The sequence below is a fragment of the Rhinatrema bivittatum genome, chromosome 1, assembly GCF_901001135.1.
Source record: "Rhinatrema bivittatum chromosome 1, aRhiBiv1.1, whole genome shotgun sequence".
Lineage (NCBI taxonomy): Eukaryota > Metazoa > Chordata > Amphibia > Gymnophiona > Rhinatrematidae > Rhinatrema > Rhinatrema bivittatum.
The window spans coordinates 738,558,760-738,583,606 of NC_042615.1; the positions used below are offsets into that span (position 1 = coordinate 738,558,760).

The 24,847-nt window shown below is 41.3% G+C and overlaps 1 protein-coding gene across 4 annotated transcripts in view; it reads right to left on the reverse strand.

The window, feature by feature from the left end:
* The window catches only part of NNT (nicotinamide nucleotide transhydrogenase), a 404,867-nt gene that overhangs the window by 77,891 nt on the left and 302,129 nt on the right, over positions 1-24,847 (reverse strand). For all 4 annotated transcript variants that reach the window (XM_029577710.1, XM_029577726.1, XM_029577728.1 and 1 more), the window contains exon 19: positions 20,479-20,560. In XM_029577710.1, the coding sequence (XP_029433570.1) occupies positions 20,479-20,560 (82 nt within the window). The remainder of the gene's footprint in view (positions 1-20,478; positions 20,561-24,847) is intronic.

Genomic DNA, 24,847 nt, shown 5'->3' on the forward strand with positions numbered 1-24,847 from the left:
CTTTATTCACAAGATTTGACATAGAAAATATTCTTTCAGTAGTACTTTAACTGTTTCATTCAACATCATTCCTTGGTGAATCTGGAAGGGTACTGAAAACTGCAAGGCTTTAGCAAACATACCCCCTCATTTATCAAAATGCGGTAAGGTGTTTTCGCATGCGTTAAGGGCTTATCGCATGCGAAAAGCCCTGTTTACGCATGCGATTGCTCCATATGGTATGGTGCGATGCAAATCCCCAAAAGAGGAAGAGTCAGGGGCGGGGAGTGGACCAGGCATGCCACTGTGCAAAATGCTATCGCACAGACTTAACATTGATTTTAACTACACCTTTTGGAATCGCGGTAAGCTGTGCGATAAGGTTTTCTCGCATGTAGCGATGTCTCCGGTCCAGCCTTATTTGAGTAGCTTTGAGAGAGAGAGAGGAAGAGAGAGAGAGAGAGAGACTAGCCATAATGTCCTCTCCCAAGATAGGTATTTGTATCCCTATGAGAGGCCCACCTAGTAACTCGGGGCGAGGGTTAGGTGTTAGTGTAGGGGGTTAGGGGCCGCTTTGACAGTGAATGTGAGACATACGAACAGAACAGTGGTCTCTTGTGAAGATTGGATGGCATTCGGAGTGAGGAAACTCACTCCAAGATGAGATTTGGGCAATGTTCTCTCCACCTAGCTTGATGGACTCTGTACCTGGGTAACATCAAGCTAGGCCCCAAAATTAAAAAAAAAAAAAAAAAAGTAAAATCTTCCCGCGGCCCGCAAGATGGATGCTCAGTTATGCCGGCGTCCATTTTATGAACCCGTGGCTGTCAGCGGGTTTGAGAACCGATGCCGGCAAAATTGAGCGTCGGCTGTCAAACTCGCTGACAGCCGCCGCTCCTGTCAAAAAAGAGGCGCTAGTAACGTGCTAGTGTCCCTAATACCTCTTTTTACCGTGGGCCCTCATTTGCATACTAAATGGCATGCACAGGATTGGCCTATGCGCGCATCGGGAGAGCGGGCGCTCGCCTCAGAGCGCTGGCTCTCCCGCGGGTTTACTGTATCGGCCTGTAACGTAAGGCAAGAAGTTAGTTAAATCTTTTGCTAGGGATTAGAATTGACAGTCTTGTGAAATATACGAAGCTATTATATTATGAAAAAGGTAATATAAGCCTGAGGGTCTCTTTGCTAGACAGCTTCAGAGGATTAGTAACACTGCAGAAATTAAATGGAAAAATGGGAAAGCTACCTCCCTCCTAAGGAGATAACGAGTTTGTTTAGAGGTTTTTAATGAGCAGTTGTATAAATTGCAAAGAGTGCCCGATGTACAGGCTTTCAGGGAGTACTTGGCAGAGGTTGAGATGCTGAAATTGGAGGTAGTAGACTATGAAAGATTGGATGCCCCTATTAATGAATTAGAGACCTTAGCAGCAATTAAGAATCTTAAGGCGGCGAATGTGATTTTTTAAGTGAGATTTATAAAACCTTTTCAATCCTGTAAATGCTGATATCCTTCGCTGGGTATCCATGCTATAATCAGGAAATATTGCCATTTGGTTGCCTCTCTACATGAAGGAGCCCAATTCCCTCACTCCGTGAGGCACCCACTCTTTGACTTAATACTTGTGGAATTAACCAAAAAGGCCCGTGGCATTATCCCATTTCTGGCCAGGCATATGATGAGCTCTGTCTAACTCCAACTTCGGGCCACGAGTTCCATTATTATGTTTTCAATAAAAGTATGATAATAATATGCCTTCCAGCCTCTGGGAGAGCCCAAAATTCACACACCATGATCTATTCTCCAAGTCTCCTTTAGAGTTTCAATTTGCTTGTGAAAAGAGAGAAGTTAACAGACAACATTTCTCAGTCTTTCAAATCCATTCCAATTTGTACAGTCTCAGAATCCAATTTCCCATTCATTTCTACAATCAAATTTTTATCCAAAATCATCTTTTGCAAAGTCCACAAGCATTTCTTTAATTTCAGCTAACACTAATAGAATCAGGTTGCGAGAGTTAGGCTCTGCCAGCCTCTCAGCGTGTTCCTGCTTATCCATTCCCTTTGTACTCCCAGTATCAGTCTCACCGGTCTCTCGACAAAAATCAGTGACCAGCCTTTCTTTTGGAGCTTCTCTGTGTAGTTGTAATCCAAAAAATTGCATTACTCAGTTCAACTGAGGGAACAAGGGGAAAATGCCTGTGGGGTGGACAAACCTTCACAGGAAAGCATCCATCGCTATAGCATTCACCAGGCATTCCCCCAAACCCCCAATTTATTTTTCCCCTTAAATTTGAATCCTAAGAGGGCAATCTTTAGCCCCTCAGTAAAACTTGGAGGTCTAGCCTGCAAGCTCATTTTCAAAGGGAATTTCCCTGTGGAGTGTTTCCTTTTGATTTTAGATTTTTGAGGATTTTAGATTTGATTACTCATCTTTCCATAGCCAAGCTCTAGATAAGTTTTATTACAGATTCAATGGGGGCCCAATATCCAAAGCACATTCAGCACTATTTAGCTGGATAAGCAGGATTTATGCAGCTAAGTAGCAGCTGCTGAATATGCGCCCAAATTCAGCAGCCACTGCTTAGCCGTATAAGTCCCTTACATAGCTAAAAAGTTAACCGCATAAGAAGTGAGTGTAAAAGTGGGTAGACTGGAATGCAGCAAGTTAGCCATACAACTTATCCAGCTAACTGCTGATATTCGGACTTAGTCACATAAGTTGTACAGCTAAGCTAGATGTGCCATAAAGCAGGTCTAAACTTAGCTGGTTAAACTTATACGGCTAAGTGCTTATTTATACGCATAACCGTGCCACTAAATATACATCTTAACTTAGCTGGATAGGTTCTAACTGGCTAAATTACTTACCTGGCCAGTTTTGAATATTGACCTCTCAGTACTTCCCAGAACCAGAAAGCTTACAATAGAAGGGTAAAGTGATCTGCTCACATTTGCAAGGTGGGTCAATGGAAGAAGCAAGATTTGAGCCTTGGCTTTCCTGGTCCTCAGCCTGCTGCTCCAACCACTAGGCCACTCCTCTATTCAAAAATGCTCCGGCATGTACACCTAGGAAATCACCTTGCCCCTCCCCCACAGGTAAAAGTATGTACATTGCGAAACAGCACACATACTTTTTATCCATACTGGTGGGGGGTTAGGGGGGGTGTGAAATATTCAAAACCCTTTCCTACACAAGGTTGAAGCTTCGATGATTGGTGCTGCTGCTCACATTTTTCAAACCTGTGCTAATTCATCCCCTTTTTGTGATAGGCAGATGTAAAAATTGTGCTGAAAAGATACTTGGGCTAGCTGGTACTCCATCTCCTGGACAGCATCGTTCAGTCATGCTTATTATAGGAATTTTCTACAAGTTACTACACTAGTTATAGAAAATACTACACTGCAAAAAGAGTCAGTGTCATCATTTTATATAATACTGTGAGGAACCGGAGTATCTAGTCTGCTAATCTTCAGATCACTTCTACCAGGTACAATACTTATTTTACGCAGAGACCCTTCAATCCTATCAGGGGATCTGAAGTGCAGCTTTTGTAGTAACGTAGTAATCTCAGCAGGGCTAAATGCAAGAATTAGGAAGGAATACTTCTCTTTTCCTTGCTGAACAATACAAAAGATGACAGCACACATATTTTAAAGACTTTACAGACACCTGAAGATGGGACCTATGCAATCTTGAAAAGCTCATGCACTGCTGCATCATTTTTGTTGGTCTTTGAGAACATTATTACCTGCAAAGACTCTAGCTCCATCTTCAGACCACCATACATCAGAAAGAATTATGTACAACTTCCTGGTTAGTCTATACTTTAACATTCCTCCTTCAATTATTGCCATCTAGTTAATTCTATTTCTGTGCAAGTGTTTTACTTGTAAAGTATAAACTGTAAAACTATATAACCAAATTTAAAAAAATCCCCTGAACAGAAGGCATTAGAGTAAGCTGAACTAACTCTAAACACCTTGCTGGGCAGACTAGATGGACCATTTAGTTTTTATCTGCCATCATTTACTATGTTACTGCATGTTACTATTTCTTCTCATGAATGTGGTCTTTCTCCCAGTTTTCACTAAGGCAATTCAATAACAGTTCTTTTTATGTTTATGATAGTAGGGGGGGATGCAGACTGAGGGTGTCTATTCCAACAACGTACAAGCATGTTTTCAATCACAAATTGTTCTTCTTGAGCAATTTGGTGAGGATACTAAAACCATTTTCTTTCATGTCAATTGTCTGAGGAGAAAAGAATTTAGATTTTGCAATGCTGGCAGTAAAGACTGACTTGCGATGGAAAAATATGAAACAAATTTAAAGGATATTTTAAAAGTTGCTCTGTCATCTTTAAGTGCTTGCCCAAGAAATGTAATTGATTAGTCCGGATGCTTCTTGAAATGCCCTCATTCCAGTGAAAAGCTGAGGTACTGCACATATGGTAAATATCTGAAGGCGCTAAAAGGCTTGCACAGTTTTCAAGAGAAGCTGGTGTTTGTGTGATGCACAGCATGCCACTGCATGTGCCAATGCACTAAATCTGGAATACCAAGAACACTGACGTTTTTAGTTGCAAGAGTGCTTGCCAGCACAAGATTATAAATCATATGGAGGCTGTCATCCAACTACCGTATTTTCCGGCGTATAAGACGACTGGGCGTATAAGACGACCCCCAACTTTTCCAGTTAAAATATAGTTTGGGATATACTCGCCGTATAAGACTACCCTTCTGTGTCACTACATAACCATACTGTATGTGGTACCCAGTATACAACAACCAGCCAATCACGGCAAGCGATGTACCTTACCGGCGATTGGCTGGTTGTTGTATACAAATCCTGCTTGGATTGGTCAGCTCTCCCTGCCTGCCCAGCCCTCCCTGTCTCCAAGACTATCAGAGCGGTAACGCATCCCTCTGGCCCACCCTTGTATCCTATTACCGGTACCTCCTTCTCTGCCTCTCAGATCTCGCTCCTGAGGACTGCAGTGAAGCGGCGCAGACGTGCATGTGCGAGATCTGAGAGGCAGAGAAGGAGGTACCGGTAATAGAGATGTGAATCGGAACCGGAATTGGTTCTGATTCCGGTTCACATCGTGTTTTGTTTTTTTTTTTTTTAATCGGCTGCGCCCGAGCCGATAAAGAAAAACCCACCCCGACCCTTTAAAACTAATCCCTCAGCTTCCCCCACCCTCCTGACCCCCGCCCAAGACCTGCCAAATTAATTAAATACAACCCCCACCCTCCTGACCCCTCCAAGACCTGCCAAATGAATTAAATACAACCCCCACCCTCCTGACCCCTCCAAGACCTGCCAAATGAATTAAATACAACCCCCCACCCTCCTGACCCCTCCAAGACCTGCCAAAAGTCCCTGGTGGTCCAGCGGGGGGGTCCAGGAGCGATCTCCTGGACTTGGGCCGTTGGCTGCCAACAATCAAAATGGCGCCGACGGCCCTTTGCCCTTACTATGTCACTGGGGTCGACCAATGGCAGCGGTAGCCCCTGTGACATAGTAAGGGCAAAGGGCTGTCGGCTGCCAGTAATCAAAATGGCTACCGCTGCCATTGGTCGACCCCAGTGACATAGTAAGGGCAAAGGGCCGTCGGCGCCATTTTGATTGCTGGCAGCCGACGGCCCAAGTCCAGGAGATCGCTCCTGGACCCCCGCTGGACCACCAGGGACTTTCGGCAGGTCTTGGGGGGGTCAGCAGGGTGGGGGATTGCAGTAAATTAATTTGGCAGGTCTGAGGGGGTCAGGAGGGTGGGGGGTTTTGTTAGATTTTTATTTTTTTTTTATATTCGCTCCATAAGACACAGACATTTTCCCCCCCACTTTTTGGGGAAAAAAGTGTGTCTTATGGAGCGAAAAATACGGTAATTATTCGCCCTATAAGACGACCCCCAGCGTATAAGACGACCCCCGACTTTTGAGAAGATTTTTAGGGGTTAAAAACTCATCTTATACGCCGGAAAATACAGTAGATGTTCTGTCAACTTAGCAGAGGCAATCTATCTGGAATACAAAGTATCATTATTATTATTTATTTAAAAGGTTTTATATACAGACAACCGTTTGCACATCGTGTCGGTTTACATATCATATCATGCAGCAAAACTAGCAAAAAATAATTTCACTGTTAATGCTATGGGGAGGGTAATTTTAACTACATGAAACCTTACGTTAAGTAGGCCAGTTATATAGGAAGACAATTTTCATTGGGAAGAAAACCGCATGTACTTTTTACCTGCGGGCTTTGCACCAAAGTACAAAACATGTGTGGTAGCTTGCCATGGAAATAGATTCAAACTGGAAAGATACACACAAAGATTTGAAAATGCCACCTGTGTGTGTACTTTCCCTCCCCAACCTAAACACACTACTGGGAATTTTCAGTAGATTAACACAGATAAACTTTACACCCATATCAACTGCTTTGAAAATTATCTTAACTAGTTTATTTCAATAGCTACTGACTTCATTGTATATAAACTATGAGGCAAGCGTTTTCAGCAGCACAAACGCTCTGTAGTAGAGTTTTCATCATTGTAAATCTTTGCAGGTCTGCATTAGCCCCCGTTTGCTGATGAAACGTCGATGGGAAAGACAGGCATGCCGTTTTGCAGCATAGGAAGGTTTCACTGTATGAACACTACCAGCACTAGCAGATGTAACCAATCATACTGGCAACTGGAGACTGTCATACAACATTGCCAGAGAAACAGTCAGAGTCTATGGCACATGTGTCATAACAGCATCTCAAGTGGCCATTATAACCATACATGCTGGGGTACATTTTAAAATATAGCGCGCGCGCGTACTTTTGTTCGCGTAGCCGCGCGTATCTTATAAAATCCGGGGTCGGCGCACACAAGGGGGTGCACATTTGTGCAACTTGCACACGCCAAGCCCTGCGTGCGCTGCCCGTTCCCTCCGCGGCTGCTCCGAAATCGGAGCGGCCTCGGAGGGAACTTTCCTTCCGCCTCCCCCCACCTTCCCCTCCTTTCCCCTACCTAACCCACCCCCCCGGCCCTATCTAACCCCCCCTACCTTTGTCGCAGAAGTTACGCCTGCTCGAAGCAGGTGTAACTTTGCGCGCGCCATGTTCCGGTCCAGGGGCTGGTCCAGAGGCCGCGGCCACGGCCCGAAACCACGCCCGCGGCACCGTCCCCAGATGACGCGCCGACCGCGTCACGCCCCCAACACGCCCACCCCAAGAAAGCCCCGGGACTTGCGTGCGCCGGAAGCCTATGCAATATAGGCTCGGCGCGCGCAGGGGCGTTTTAAAAGGGTTACGTGCGTACCTTATGCGCATAACCTTTTAAAATCTGGCCCATAGAGTTTACTCACGAAAGCGCTCATAATGGATAATTTGCAATACCTTCTGTACTTCAAATTTAAACTCTATTCATATGGGGAAGGCGCAAATTTGGAATATCTTATGTACACTGTAGCCATTTTTCCAAAGGAAACAATGTGTGTGTTTTTTCCCCTTTGAAAATTAGCAGCTGCGAGCTATGTACATGCAAAGCAATCGCATATTTTGTACTTGCTCTTTGTGCAAGCAACTGGGGTGGAGGGACCAAAATAGCATGTGTACATTTGGAAATCACATGCCCAAGCACTGAATTAATCCCCTGACCTAAACACGCCTGCAGGAATGCCTCTTTAAAACCCAACTATTTATTTTTTCAAAATACTTATAATCCAATTATAATGGTTAAGCACTGAAGCACTTCCAAGTGACCTGGACAGGTCATCGTTAGAAACAGGATGCTGGACTCAATGGACCTAGCAAAGAACTTCTTATGTTCTTATACATCTTTGGAGGGCAGCCCATACTCTGAGCTGGACAGAGAAAGGAGGGCAGTTTTCAGACAGGCAAATTTATTCAGCTAATGGCTATCAAAATGGTCCTCAATATGTATCTCATATTATGGGATCTATGGTATTCTCTTGAGATGTGCTTCGTTGAAACATTTCGGTTCGGGCGCTCCACGGGAAACTTTGGTTTCCCATGGTTCGTTTTTTTTTTTTCGGCAATTTTCAACAAAGTGTGTTAATGCACACTAATGGGCCTTACTGTGCACTAACAACCAGTTAGTGCACACTATCTCCGCATTAGTGCACAGTACACTGACCGAGATAGTGCGCACTAGCTAGATGTTAATGTGCATTAAGGCCAGTTAGTGCGCCCTAATAGAACTTACAGCGCACTAAGTATGTAGTAGTGCGCTGTAACTAATGTTAGTGCGTACTAAAAAAATGCTACTTAAAAATTTAAAAGTATCAATTCACGAGGAGTTCGTTAGAGATAAAGTGCGCACTAATACGAAATACAAATTTTGCAGAAATTTTGGTAAAAATCACTTTGTATATTGGCGCTACCAAACTGTGACAAATTAGACCAGCGCTTCTCCACCGTAGCAGGTGTGTCACGTGCTACTGGTCTCCCGCTGCTCTTCCCCCTTCTTCCTTCACTAAGCGAGAGGCAGCTATCTTCCACTGCTGCCGTTGCCGCCCAGGCTATCAGCACGTTCAAGCCCAGATGGGAACGGCAGCAGTGTTAGTGGAGGCTGGCAATTGCGGCTGGCCTTTTCTTCTTCCCGCACCTGCCCCCACCCTGGCCTGGAACAGGAAGTGATGTGCAGTGGGGTGCGCGGGAAGAAGAAAAAGCCATGCTGCATGAAAAAGTAGCAGTGTCCCCGAGCAGTTGCATAGGCCCGAAGCAAAATCAGAAGCAGCCAGAAATCGGCACATGAGACAGCAGAATTAGCCTCCCATGGCCGATGGGATTCTTCTTTCTTGGTCTATGGGGGCTAGAGGAGGAGGCTGCTGCAGCTACCATTTGTGCTCGGGGGGGGGGGGGGGAGGGGGGAGGAGGAAATGAGAGACAGCTAGCCAGCCTGTCTGTAAGTGAGATAATGTATATGTGTGATTTAAAGTGTGCATGTGTAACTGTGACTGAGAGCCTGTGTGTGAGAGCATTTGATTGAGATCATCTATGTAAAGTGTGTGAGAGAGCATGTGTGTGATTGAGAGAAATTGGTCAGAGAGGTGATGTGTGTATATAGGAGAGACAATGGAAGGACTGGCCAGGGAGATGACTAGAGTGTGTGTGTGTGAGAGAGAGAGAAAGTGATTGTGGGAATGAGAAGCCTGTGCATGTGGAGAGTGCTAGCATAGGAGTAAGAAACCTGGGTGTGTATGAGACACAGCATGGGAGTGAGAAGCCTGAATATGGAAGATAGAACATGGGAGTGGGAAGCCTGTGTGTATGTGTGCAAGAGAGAGAGAGTCTGTTCGGGAAGGTGACTGGTATGTGAGTGTGACGTGTGTGTGTTTGTGTGAGTGTGTGAGAGAAAGTGATTATGGGAATGAGAAGCCTGTGCATGTGGCGAGAGCTAGCATAGGAGTAAGAAACCTGGGTTTGTATGAGACAGCATGGGAGTGAGAAGCCTGAATATGTAAGATAGAACATGGAAGTGGGAAGCGCGCGTGTGTGTGTGTGTGAGTGTGTGTGTGTGCGCAAGAGAGAGAGAGACTGATCGGGAAGGTGACTGGTGTACATGTAAGAGAAAGACTGGTCGGAAGATGATTGGTGTGTGAAAGACAGAAACTTGTCATGAGGATGTAGTGTGTGTGTGTGTGTGTGTGTGTGTGTGTGTGTGTGTGTGTGTGTGTGTGTGTGTGTGTGTGTGAGAGAGAGAGAGAGAGAGAGAGAGAGAGAGAGAGAGAGAGACAGAGAGAATGGTTGTGGGCACTAAGGAAGAAGACCATGAGTACAGAGCTTCAGCCACTACTGCTTCTGATGTGTGATACTGGCCTGCATGAAGAGGAGTAGAAGAGCTGCTGGAGGGGGTTAGTAAAGGTGGCTTTTTACGTTTATTTTTCTTGATTGACTGCTATTTTAATTACTGAATATTATGTGATGTGTCTGCTGTTTTGAAATATTTTATTGGTGTTTGCAGAATTTTAAATAATTGTTATGAGTTTTTAATTGTTGGATATTGTTCTGTTCATAGTTGTGAAACATTTATTCTGCTTACTAGTATAGTTATACAATTATTTCTGTGTTGGGATCTATAGCTGCTTGGCTAGTTCTGTTTTCCTAATAGGAGGTGTATTGGTGTTTAGGGCCTGATTTAATATTTGTAGTGTGGCTTTTCATAGGTAGAGTTGTTACTGTTTGAGTGCATTCCATAATAAACTAATCTGCACACAGTTATTGTAAGTGCATTACTGCAGATCCTGGGAGTATGTTAGGTCGGTTCTGTGTATTTGTTGTATTTTCTCAAGAGGACATGCATTAGTGATAAACTGCTGTCTTTTCATAAGTAGGGCTATTGAGCCTGGTAGTTGGAGTTTATGTTGCTGTTACTGAGATGACACTAGAACCGGAATATATTTTTTGTAAGGTGAGTTAAGGTGAGTTGTACGGGGAATGTATTAATTCTGCTTTACATCCATAATTGTGGGTCAGGGGGGTTCCTGAGGATGCAAATTTTACTTTTACATTTAGCCCTATGATGGTCATGTGTTCAGTGTGTCACGCATGTGAGAACCACCTGTCCGGTGCGTCCCGACAGAAAAAAGGTTGAGAACCACTGAATTAGACAATATCGTTGACATTGTCTAATTCATGAAAAACGAATGCACATCCCTAGTATTCTCTGTTTAGTATATTATGACAATGGCTATGGTCAGCGATAAGGAAAACAGTATTTCTGAATCAATCATAAGCCCTGAAGGAAGAAAGAGTCTATGACAGACACATTTTTCTTGGCACAGTAAGGGCATAACTAATTGCTGACAATCACACGTCCACACTGGACCGCTTCCATGGGATTGTGTGCAAGTGACAGTGCATCTGGTTGCTGACCAAGCTGGGATCCTTAGGCATTCCAGATCTACTGAAACTAAGAGGGCCAGCAGCTGTACTCAATGAACACTATGGGAGCTCCACAAAAACATGATGAAAGGCTTAAATTATCCTGAATTGTAAATACAGATTTATCTAATTAAACTATTAGGTAATAGCAAAAGGACTCTCATGCAGAAACTGACTTTAGGAAAACATGTAAGTGACTTCATAAAGCTTCGTTCATTTTTCTTCACACAGAATGCCACATTTGAAACTTGTGTTTTATCATCCCCTTTACTGTAAATTTGTATTTTATGCGCATTTCTATATCTCTTCCTCTGCTCTGGATGCTCTATCTTGTTTTTAGTTACCGCCTATCCTTTTTTCACCCGCTTTCCACAGAGCATCTTTGTTTTCCCCCTGCTCCCCCTTCCTTGATATATTGTATTTTCCTTCAGTTTTATGTAAACCGATATGATGTACCCTCAAATATTGGTATAGAAAAGCCGATAAATAAATAAATAAATCATCTTTTGACCTCTCCACATCGGTCCATATTACTTTTATTACAAATAAAGTGATGCATAACACCTAGGACTGTAACACTGGTGACTAAAAGGTTTTTTTTCTCTCTCTTATATGAGTTTATTACCACCGATTCCAATCATCTTCTGACAGCCTTCACTGATAGTGTAAAGGAGTGCCATGAAAACAGTTTCTGAATATGAGGAAAGAAATACCTGATCAATGATGTTTTAGCTATTATAATGTGCCAAATATCAATTCCTTAAAGTACCAGACATTCACCCTGGCATCATACAAATTGTTATGAACCCGGCAAAATAGCATTCTTCAGGAGGCTTGATAAATATTCTCATTGAAGACTTTACCAAAGCTGTGGCTTCAAACAGGCTCCTTTTTTTTTTTTTTTTTTTTTAGTGTGTCAGTTAACATGTTACAATATTGGTACTTTAAACCATTGCCCCCTCTTTCCCTTCATAAATCTTTCCTTCCAAAATCTCCAATGTATATTACTGGCACTTTGCATATTCTGATTGCAAACACATCAGTACTCTGCTAGGTCAGTGAAGGTCATTACTGCATGAGGGCACCCAATCAATTTTCATCACACTTGTAAGTAGCCTACTCCAGTCATGGCAGCCATGAGATCTATTTGTGTGCCTGGGCCTCCGTTGCAGTTGCCAGCTTGAGCACAGCTTACATTGTCATCTGAGCCACTGATTGCTTCTCTTTGGAACTTTACAAATTGCATTACATCAAGCCAGTTCCCTGCCGGCCACGCCCCCTTTCAACAGTGTCATCAAGGGGCGACGCTGATAAAAAGCTCGTGGTGACGCCAGAGGCGTCACACGCAGTGGGTGTCGCACGACGAAGGAGCGAAACAAAGGGGCATGCCCCTTTGTTGGCCCCTTTGTAAGACCCAAAGTAAGACCTAGAGTAAGAGCTATATTCCTGTGATACATCATTAAATCCCCACCGTGACTGGCAATGGTAGTTATGGCAAATTTACTAAGCATTACAAAAGACAATACACTCAATCAAATATATGTAGATCACTTCTGACAGTAATAACACCGCTATTGACTATCTTCACTAATTTTGCCTTCTTTAACTTTTATATATTGTAACGCTCAATCTATTAGGCAGAAAACTCCTATATTTGTGGATTTGTTAAATGACAAAAAAAATAGATTTTCTGTTAATAACAGAATCTGAATCTGATACAGTAATTGTAAATAGCATATGTCCGAATAATTATAATGCCTTCTCTGTTTCATGAACTAATCGCAGAGGAGGAGGTGTTTTAGCTCTTATAAAATCATCCCTTACTCCAGTAAGAAAGTTGCTTTCTAATTCAGATCCTTTTGAGTTTTTAATTGTAGCAATGAAATCATTAAACCTTATTTTAGTGTACTATCCGCCGAAAACCTTATACATACTTTTGTCTAATTTTCTAGAAATTATCTCTTCATTAACTTTAAACTTAAATGAGATAATAATAGTAGGTGATTTTAACATACAAGTAAATAGTGATACTCCCTCTACTGTGACTACCTCTTTTTTAGATGCCATGTCAGGATTAGGATGGCAACAATTAATTACAATACCTACACACGTTAAGGGCAATACTCTAGACTTCGTTTTTTATAACTCTTCTTACGTTAACATACTATCAACAGATCTTAACAACCACATAGTCCCCTGGTCAGATCATCATCTGATTTCTTTTTCAGTATCCACTATAGAAAATAAAGGTTTAAATAACCCTGACAAATACATAAAAAAAAAGAAAAAAGTTATCTCCTCTGATGACTTTATAAATTAATTATATTTAAACCAGAGATTCCAGACTATCTATAAAAATGGATCGGCAGATGATATAATAACATATCGTGATACCAACCACAATCCAATTTCACAAAACTTCAACTGACGCTGAAATTACCATCAAAATATTTGAATGATGAAAAAGTGACCATCATTCTAGGCATTATCCATGTAGCTTAATACTGTAGACTTTGCCTTATATATAATCATCAGTCACTGGTGACTAGTACTGATATATCCACCATATATGGACTTTTAAATTAGTTTTTGCATATAAAAAATTTAAAAAATTAAAGTGGATATATCAGTACTAGTCACCAGTGACTGATGATTATATGTAAGGCAAAGTCTACAGTATTAAGTTACATGGATAATGCCTAGTATGATGGTCACTTTTTCATCATTCAAATATTTTGATGGTAATTTCAGCGTCAGTTGAAGTTTTGTGAAATTGGATTGTGGTTGGTATCACGATATGTTATTATATCATCTGCCCATCCATTTTTATAGATAGTCTGGAATCTCATCACATCCCTACCCTCAGTTAACATGAGTACCTTAGGGATCTTCATTATCCCCTATACTATTCAATATATTTCTACTACCACTTTGTCAAATATTATCGTCGCTAAATGTACAATTTAAAATCTACGCAGACGATATACAAATATTCATTCCTTACAAATCATCTTGGTCTGAAACTTTTTCTTTAATTCAGCTATATGTCAAAACTATAGATCAATAGCTTGCTCATAGCCGCTTAAAATTGAATTAAAAAAAACTGAAATAGTGTTTCTTAGTTACATAGAAAACCTTAGTAATGCACCTCCTGCACATATTACCTTAGGCAAGGAAACCACTGCAATCACTAAACTAGCATGGAACCTAGGGGTTTTGATGGATTCAAACTTATCATAAACCCAGCACATTTCAAAAATAGTTAAAAATGATTTCTTTAAATTACACATCTTAAAACGACCATTACTCTTCTTTCATGATTAACAATCAGTGCTTCAAGCATTGATATTTTCAGGTTTAGAGTATTGCAATGGTCTATACTTGGGTCTACCAGAAACCATCATTAAACCATTGCAGTTAATTCAAAACTCAGCTGCAAGGGTTCTTACCGGTACTGCCATGAAACACAATATTTCGCCTATTTTGCACAAATTGCATTGGTTGCCAGTCAAATACAGAATCTGGTATAAGATTGCAATAATAATACAGTCCTTATTAAATAGCACAGATTCCATTTGGATATGTACAACTTTACGGGTATATAAACCATCAAGAGAACTCAGATCCACCACAAAAAATTTATTACAGATACCGTCTGTAAGAATGGCCAGTTAAATGGCACCAAAGAGCCTTCTCAGTGGCAGCCTTCTATTTTGTGGAATTCCTTGCCTAACTCTTTAAGGCAAACAGTAAATAGGAATGACTTCAAGAAAGCATTAAAAACATATCATTTTATAGAAGCCTTTGGAAAAAGTGGACATACACAGTAGATAGCAATCTATAAGATATGGCAACCCCTAATGTTGGTATCATGCTTATAAGCTTTATGATAGGATTTTTACATCTCTATTTTCAATCTGTTCCAGTTTTATAAAATTAGTAATTAATTACAGTTCTATTATTTTCGATATAGTTTTAACTTTTATTATTTTATTGATCATGTCTTGATTGTATTTTTTTCTAACTATGCTTTTATTTATTTTACAACTGTTAGTACTTGGAAAGGGTTTTGATATATTATGGTCTCTATTTTTTTTTATTTTTATTTTTTTACTTTTAATATTGTAAACTGTTTTGGTCATCATTGTATTGGTAAGACCGTATATAAATAATTTTAATTAATTAATTAATAAATGACAGCGATGACTAGAGTAGGCAACTTGCAAGCAGAGATTTGCTCTTCATTTTTACCAAACCTTAAAACAAATTAGAACAAAATCTCAATAATGCCAAGCACCATTGTGAGAATGCACAGAAGGGATTTTATAAGATGATTTTGAAAGGTCAGAAAGGGATAGTGTCCCTTTGAGATTTGAATGATACTTTTGATGTGAATGCTTTTACCGAAGGATTACTGTTGCCTATAACAGCAACTGAATCTGAAGAGACAATGTCATTTACCAAGGTGCAAATGGCATCGTCAGAGCCACCAGCTTCCTACAGCAGATTTTTCAAAATTCTGTGGCAATTATGTGGTGAATTTGCATAATTTTGCATACATTTGCAATTTAAATATTATTCATAGCACATCATTCAGGCCCTAGCAAGGAAGAGGGAAGATGAGCTGGAGAAGGTGCAAGGCTGACCCTAGCAACAGTAACATGGGATAGACTTAGTTTTTGGGTACTTGCCAGGTTCTTATGGCCTGGATTGGCCACTGTTGGAAACAGGATGCTGGGCTTGATGGACCCTTGGTCTGACCCAGTATGGCATGTTCTTTCCTCCTCATGTTTTGCAATCACAGGAACTGGTGAGCAAGGGGATACAAGTAGGGCAGGGAGTAAGTGAACTGGGAATCAAGGGGATGGGGAGGGTAGATTGTGCTGTGCATTGCAACCAATATTACTCTTCCTGGGTGGGTGGGTGGGTGAAGGGAAATGTGCCATCCACTGTAACCATTTTTTTTTTATTTTGAAAGGGTTCCCAGCATCCCACGGCAGTTTGGCCAGGATTGGCCAATTCCGCAGCAAAGGTCCAATTTTGTGACTTTTACCGCAACTACACAATTGTGGGAGACTGGAGGCCTTGGGCATTGAATAGTATTAGTGTCTAGTATTCTGTGAAGTTTTTTTTTTTTGTTTATTTTTTTTTTACCAATTCCCTCAAGGCAATGGCTCTAAACTCTGATCCTCTAGGCCCAAAAACAAGTCTGGTTTTTAAGTTAGCTAAAAAATGCAAATTAATCTGGGACTTAGATCAAATGAATGTATGTAATTCTCTCTCATGAACACTCATTGTGCATATTCTGAAAAGCAGACCTTTTTGGGAGTTTTGAAGACAAGATTTGAGAAACCCATGTCTTATGATGTCTACAACTTTCTATTTCAGAAAGTTTCTGGCATTCAGTCAGTGGAATGAGGTGGGTTGAGAAGTCGGGTGGAAAACATGGCAGGGAAAGCTGATGTTGGTTTACATATGGGAATCTGGATGCTCATCTATCTAAAGCTGTAGAAAACCAGATGATGAAAACTCAGCTTGGTAGATTGGATGGTCCAATTGTCTACATCTGCCACTATTAACTATGTTGCTATATCTCCAAGGGCCAGAAGTGAGGTAATTAATTATCCTTGAGTGGGTAAGCTGACATGCTAATGTTTACTTATGTACACTCTCTATGTGGTTCTTTCCCAACTTAATTAGGGGTAGAAGTATTGGGGGGACCTTCCTTTGGGGGAGGGGAATTTTATAAAACTATTTGAACAGATGACTGTGTTTTTATAGATAGTTTGACATGCTACTGGCCAAAGCTTTAAACATTTTATCTCAGGGGCAGAGTCTCCAAATGGGTTTGTTTATGCATACTATGACAGGAGTGAACCTCACTCATAAGCCAGGGTATATAGGGTATGAGCTCAATTTTCAAATTTATTGCTAGTGCTCTTCTTAATACTTGCATTGTGCCAAAGAGAGCTTTTTTCTGGAGTTCGAATGGTGTAATATATTCAGGCAACATCTCAAGGTGCGCTTCGAAGTCTATTTAAATCAGGCCAGTAGCACCCGAGACAACTGGAGCTATTTCTATATCTTACTGTTAACATTTTCTTGTTTTAGTTTCTTGGGATTTGATTTTCTGACTCTCCATACGAACTACAAAATAGTTGCTTGGTAAAAACACTATTAGTATTGTCATCTTTGAGCTTTTCTCCTTTACTACAAATGTTTATTTTAGCACTGAGCTTTTTTTTTTTATTTTTGACTTTAAAATTTTACTGAATTTCTTAAATAAGCATACATAAAGTGTTACATATACTTTTGTATTGTAAATATCCTTGAATGAATAAACATTTAGTTTCTTTGAGCCCAACTATTAAGGTGAAACAATCAACCAAGAAAACAAATCTAAACAGTAATCTACATTAAAATAAAAATGAAACTCTGCTTCTGCCCCCTCCTTTCCATAGCAAATTAGTCACTCTGATTGTCAGGTCCTTTCTCAGAGTGTCTCCCTCATGTCTTACCTTCTAAGTTATGCGCCTTTGCACATTCTCACAGAACTTTCCCCACAAACTTTGATCTTATTTTTTTCAACTCACAAGCCAATTTCTCCGTGGTATGTGTCTCCCAGAGTCTATTTCACCAATCCATCTGATTAAATGGCTCTTTCTTCCATTTTGCCACTACACATCTTGCTGAGCACTGAGCTTTTTATTGGTTGGCATGGGAATGCCAATGGTCTTAGGTGATCACATCTTCTTCATTCTTTACAATTCTGTCAGGGCGGTGATCCCAGTTTTTTCTGGTACACAGATGTTAACATTGTTTCCCCTGGGTAAACCATACCACTTTATAGTGTCTTTCTGTACATAAACCTTCTGACATTAACTTATTACACCCAGCAGCAAGTTGTGCCCTGTGCTACAGAGCCTGCATTTGTCTGCTTTGCTGTTTTTCTCTATGTTAGCTGTAAATAATCTTGACTGTTGTCTACTACCCCTCACTCCACCTCCTCCCACCCCACCTTCCCCCCCTCCCTTCCCTCACCCCCCCCCCCTCCTTTATTCCTAAATTACTTTACCAACAAGTCCCTAATCCTAAATATTTTATCAACAACACATTCATGTACATATGTTATTCCTATAACCTTTTGTTATATCCTATAACCTTTTGTTCCATGTACTACTGTTATAATATGTTATAATTGTTTTTTGGTTACCATGTTATAATGTAAAATAGGACAGGACTACGCCCTATTCTCTTGGTTATCTGGAAACCGATGTGATATCTCGATTGAATGTCGGTATATAAAAGAAATAAATAATAATAATAATAATAATAATAATACTATCCTGTGCTGCAATTATTAATCTCTTGTCTACAGATTTATGTTCATCTCACTTTACCATTCATAAAAAGAGCCATGCTGCTTCAGACCAAGTATCCATCGAGCCCAGCATTCTGTTTCCAACAGTGACAATCCAGATTTATTTATTAGATTTGATTTTCCCACCTGACAAAAAATCTCTAAGTAGGGTACAATTCATAAGAACATAAGATTTGCTATACTGGGTCACATCAAAGGTGTATCAAGCCCAGTATCCTGTTTCCAATAGTGGCCAATTCAATTCAAATAATATAATACTCTATAATCTCACCCCTGCAACTATTACACTTCCAACCCTACAAATTCTCTCAAGTAATCCCACCCAATAACATATGCCCCCGCATATTTTTCATAAACAATTATCAACATCATCTAAACACTCATAAAAGCCATCCACTCACCTAATCATCAGGTCAACAATCCTTTTCAGCACAGATATTTTTAAGAACATAAGATTTGTCATACTGGGTCCAACCAAAGGTTCATCAAGCCTGGTATCCTGTTTGCAATAGTGGCCAATCTAGGTCAAAAGTACCTGGGCAGGATCCCAAAAGGTTGATAGATTCCATGATGTTTATCCCAGGGATAAGCAATGGATTTCCCCAAGTCACCTTAATAATGGTTTATGGACTTTTCTACCAGGAACTTGTCCAAACTTATTTTTAAAATCCAGCTATACTAACAGCTTTTACCACACCCTCCAGCAATGAATTTCAGAATTTAATTATGTATAGAGTAAAAAAATATTTTCTCCTATTTGTCTTAAAAGTAACTTTGTTGCATGTCCCCTAGTCTTCTTCAAACAACCAAGCCTAAAATAGTTTTCTAAACACGATGAACAGCGATTTAAATTTAATTCACTGGGAAACTGATAATCAGTGAAGCTCCCACAACACAGGGGTAATATGCTCACTGATCATGAGACCCATTGTTAGTCGAGCTGCTGTATTTTGAATCAACTAAAGACATCTAAGAGCAACACCTGGCAATCCTTGATATAAAGTATTACAGTAGTCCAAACGCCTAATATTTATCTGATTTATAATCCATTTTTCAGGCATTTCAAAGAGGATTACATTTAAGTACTTTAGGTATTCCCTTATCTCCAAAGGGTTTACAAACTGGTACATTTACTAAGCTGTATTATCACTATAATATGCAATAAATAGTGTTAAACGCTATTTATCATGCGATATCACCATATCCTGGCTATAACTGCAATTTTTTTCAAACATTTCCTCTTTCTTTTAATTTGCATGTACAATTTTGCCTAATACATGCAAAGCATTTAATGCATAGGCACTTCAATGCAAACACAGCTGACTTAGAGAAATATAGCCATGTTATTTTATCACATTTAAGGGAGGTGTAGTTATTTGTTCCTAGGGACATCCTTGGGAGGCCTGTTAAAGAGAAGGGTCACCAAACATCACCACTCCCCCCCCCCCCCCCAAAAAAAAAAATACATAAATGTCGCCCATGGGTCTTGGTAGACACCTGCCCATCCATCGAGGTGACTGCACAATAAAGTAAAAAAAGAATTTAGAAACCGTACGGTGACACCATGCCCCCCTATCCAAACCCCTCCACTTAGCATAAACATCCCTTGTCCCAACCAAAGACCCATAAACTACAGTATTCCCCTAAGGTTCTCTTCAAAATCCTCCCCCTCCTTGAAACCTCCCCCTTTCCAAATAAAAAGTCACTGGTAGTCTATGGTAGGCCCCTTCCATTCCCTTGCCTACAAATAATTCCCTGGTGATCTAGGGCCCCCCTGGATCCCCTCTCCCACCCCAGACCCCACAATCTTAAAATGAATCACTAGTAGTGCAATGGGGGCCCAGTGCACCACCACTAACTCCAGGCCCAGACGATATCCCTACCATGTTCCACATTGATCATGAAATTGGATTTTGTGGAATATAAAAGTGATAAATAAATACATTTATCAAGATTCAACTTTAGTTTGTGACCACAGAACCAAATGGGCTATTGCTTTCAAACAGGTATTTTGTTTTCCAGTGTCTTCAACTGGTTAGATTCCATATGCACTAATTGAATACATGCAAAAAAAAGACAAATTCAAAAAGTATGAATTTAGGAAGCCGATGGAACTATATACAGATTGAATAAATAGGAAGTACTGGCAGATCACAATCAGTAGATCCATTTCTGGTTTCCTCTGCAATAATTTCTATGACCATCCAATGGTACTTACCTGACATTTTTGCCTTGCTCTTGAAGCATCTTCACTAATTCTGCTATGGGGTACTGCGCTTTGGCTGCACACAAACCATAACCTGAAAGAGATATACCTCTATTTACCATTTCTAATGATGAAATCATTTCTTATTTAAAATAAATCTTTCAGCTTTCATGAATATTGACAGAGAAGTACCACTAAGAGTAAAACTGTAGCCGAGCTTAGTATGTACAGTATAGGAGGTGGCACTTAATGTGGGAGAGGGAAAGAGGGAGTAAAGAAGTGAATGCAAGAAAAATTATAGATTAATAGGGATAAGATATTGTGTGCATTTTGCTGATAACGATTCTTGTCACTAGGGTATGCTAAATTGATATTTAACAGACAAGTGCTAAATAGGCAGCACTGTTCCATTAAAAGCAGCATTTGCAAGGGAAACTTTAGCTACTAACAAACGGGTCTATCCAGTAAAGTGCGGCCGTGTTTACCCCGCTCCTAACCCGCATTCTACTCACTTTCCGGCCGCGTTAGCCCTTCCTGCGATCCCGAATCCCCTTTAACCTACTCCTACCGCGTCCTAAAATCCCCGGGCAACCCCTTCCGCACGCGGCATGTATATTGCATGCAAACGAGCGAATTAGCTATTCCCTAGCATCCCGTAACCCGCGCCCCGACTATCGCTATCTTTCCCTGCCGTTTTGTCGCGCGTTTAACCTGCTAACTTACCGCCTACCCTTACCCCTGCGGTAGAGGCAGGGGTAAGGGTAGGCGGCAAGCTTTCCCCCAGCCCCCGCTCACCTGTCCCGGCCGCGATCATGGGTGCCGGTCTCCGGGGCAGCCCCAGTCCTCTCCCCTCCTCCCGAAGCAAAAAAAAAAAAAAAGCGAAAAAAACGATGTCCGGAGGGGGCTGCAAAAAGTAAGTCGCTTCGCTGCTTCGTACTGCCAGCCCCTTCTTCCCTCCTCCAGGAGCAAGGCTGCTTTTCGCGCCCTGCTTCGGGAGGAGGGAAGAAGAGACACTGACAGTGTGAAGCGGCGAAGCAACTTACTTTTTGCAGCCCCCATCGGGCCTCTCCTGCCTCCCACTGCGCGACTTACTTTTTTTTGCAGCCCTCCGGCCATCAGCAGGAACAGATCGTGGCTCCCCTGCCTCCCAGCGAAGATGGATGCCTGCACGGGGGAAAGCGGCCCCTGTGCGTGTAATTGGCCGCTCAAGACGTGACGTCACGACGTTTGGCGTCACGGCATGTGACGTCACGTCTTGAGCGGCCAATTGCACGCACAGGGACCGCTTTCCCCCGTGCAGGCATCCATCTTCGCTGGGAGGCAGGGGAGCCACGATCTGTTCCTGCTGATGGCCGGAGGGCTGCAAAAAAAAGTAAGTCGCGCAGCGGGAGGCAGGAGAGGCCCGATGGGGGCTGCAAAAAGTAAGTTGCTTCACCGCTTCACACTGTCAGTGTCTCTTCTTCCCTCCTCCCGAAGCAGGGCGCGAAAAGCAGCCTTGCTCCGGGAGGAGGGAAGAGGAGACACTGACAGTGTGAAGCGGCGAAGCGACTTACTTTTTGCAGGCGTCCATCTTCGCGAGCAGCTGGAGGCAGGAGAGGTTGTCTGATGTCCGGAGGGGGGTGCAAAAAGTAAGTCACTTCGCCGCTTCATACTGCCAGTCCCTTCTCCCCTCCTCCCGGAGCAAGGCTGCTTTTCGCGCCCTGCTTCGGGAGGAGGGGAGGGGGGACTGGCAGTCCCGACTTCCTGGTATCTGTCATTTCAAATGACATTTGAAATGACAGATACCAGCGTGGCGTGAAGCGTTAGGCCCACGCACCCAGGATACTGTATAGGCGCTCTATCCAGTAAAATGGGTTGCGCGGGCCTAACGCTTCACGGACCCTTCTTAGACGCGGTTTATATTTGCATAAAATTATAGTTCAGGATCGAGCGGTAGGTGAGCTGCACTGTGCGTGCGGCAACCGTGGGTGCGCCGGGCACTAACGCAGCTCTTCCTACCGCTCGGTACTGGATAGACCTGTAGATGTCTAGGTGATATGTAATATAGAAGAAGGTGATTTGTGTCAGCTAGCTTTCCTATAACCTGCTTCCCTCCAATGTTAAGTGTCAAAATTGCTCACATAGGAAATAATGGGAACAGTATGAATGCAGTGATTCTCTTGAATGGACTTATGACAGCCTCAAGCAAAAGAGAATATATTTAGTGCTCATAGTTTTCGAAGTGAATAAAGGAAGCATGTATTTATATAAATGTATTGTAAACCATGCTGATATTTTTGTAAATGGAAATGTGGATCATCAAATTAATTAATAATAATAATGCATATTTATGTGTGTTTGTAGGAACATCTGTGGATAGAGTGGAGCACTTATGATGGCACCTTGCACATGCTTTAAATACCTATTTTTCAAGCCACTTCTATTTAAATATATTCAACTCCCAATTATCTGCTTTTATGCCAACTGATATTTTGGGGTTTTTTCCCCGAATAATTGCCTTTCAGAAGCCAAAAAAAATACTTGGGTGACATCAAGTGCAATATGCACGTCAAAAGAGCAGAATACACTATGTATCTAAAAGTTTATTTTATGTATCCTGTGTACGAATATAAGTTTCAGCGTGACCTCCTGTTTATAATATACAAATGCCTCCCAAATTCCTGATACACTCTAGGAGCTTGAAGTCATGTTATGACTCATCAGCAAGTCATAACATACACAGGAGTCTTGATGTCACTATGTTTAACCATCAAAACTGTCTAACATTCAAGATCAAAGTGATCAAGGTTAAACACAACAAAATGGTTTCAATTCTACACTTTAAAAAGCAATAAACACAAACTGATAAACACAAGAAAAGTCAGTGGATTTAGTTAATTCCTGTTTGCCATGCAGAAGTCAGTAGGTATTTGAGGATTCATTAGATCAAGAGAGTTTTCCACCATAGTTTGTGTCTGAAATAGGAGGGGGGGGGGGAGGGTTTAAACCATGTATACCAACTCTGGGATGGGACTTGAGCCACATTGTGGAGTTTTGGAGAACTCCAAAGGCAATTCCAGTTAGACTCGAAAGACTTTTTTATCTATCTGCAAATTAGGCATTACATATTTGAGCTGTGCAAGTCTCATGGGCTGTTCAATACATTTGGGCTACTGTGGGATTTTTTCACATCGGTGGGCAAGAAAAAGAACTCATGCTCAGTCTTCTCAAATGCACTGCGCGATTTAAGATTTGAGGGAACTCTCTTGGAGATTAAGGGCACATGGGAGCATCATGCAGGGATAACTCTGGAATTGACAGACATTGTGCAGATCTTAACAGAATGTGTTTCCATTACATAAAATATACTCCTGAGAGAGACGGGATATATGCAAAATAGGCTCGGCGCGCGCAGGGGGGGGGTTTGGGGTAGGTTTTCGGGGGGTACACGCATACCTCTTTGAAAATCTACCCCAAAGAGATTAACAATCTGGATCCACCTTGTTTTAGTTCCCTTTTAAAGATTCATTGTCCTCTCCATACTTGAGGGTCATCTTTTGGCAAGTTCGCCATGAGGAGAGTAGAGAGAATGTTTTATGTTACAGGGCCGAGTTTATGGAACTCATTTCTAGAACAAGTAATAAACGTTTACAGAATGATAACTTTTCATAAAATTCCAGCAGGCTTTTTAAGGAGTTTTAGTTATCTGCCTTATTAATGTTTACATCTGGTTTGATATTATTGACTACAATATGGTACAGATTTATGATTTAATATTGAGCACTAGTTTTAGACTTATGTTATTACACCTAGTTATGGCTTTTTACCTTGTTGGAATGTTATTTCATTTTCAATCTTATTATATTTTAGTTTGGTTTTTTAATGATGCAATTATGTTTTAATGGCTACTGTATATGTTTGTTGACTTGTTTTTATATATGTTTAATTATGTAGCTATACTTGTAAACCATTTAGTATTTAAGATAAACGGGCTATAAATTTATAAATAATTAAATAAGCTGCCATCCATAAAGCATAACCACTCATAGGAAATCAATCCTTATTCAAGACAGATTTTGTCATCTCCCTCCACTGTACTCCACTCCCCAAGGTAGCTAAGCATAAGGATTCATTTTTAAATTCACAATTAGCACCCCTCCCCTCACCATTTCCAACCACTAAATAATCCAAACAGCTAACATCACCAGCAAAGCAAGTATCTAAATATAAAGCTTCATAGATCCCTGTGGCTTTTCCAAGTGCCACACCAATCTGGTCAACATGAAGAATGCACAATGTACCACACAGTCCCAGCTATGTGAGTGCCTGCATTTTCACTAGAAATTCAAAATATTACTGTACTTGCAGCCTGCCAAAGAACTTATCTGCTAATTAATTCTAT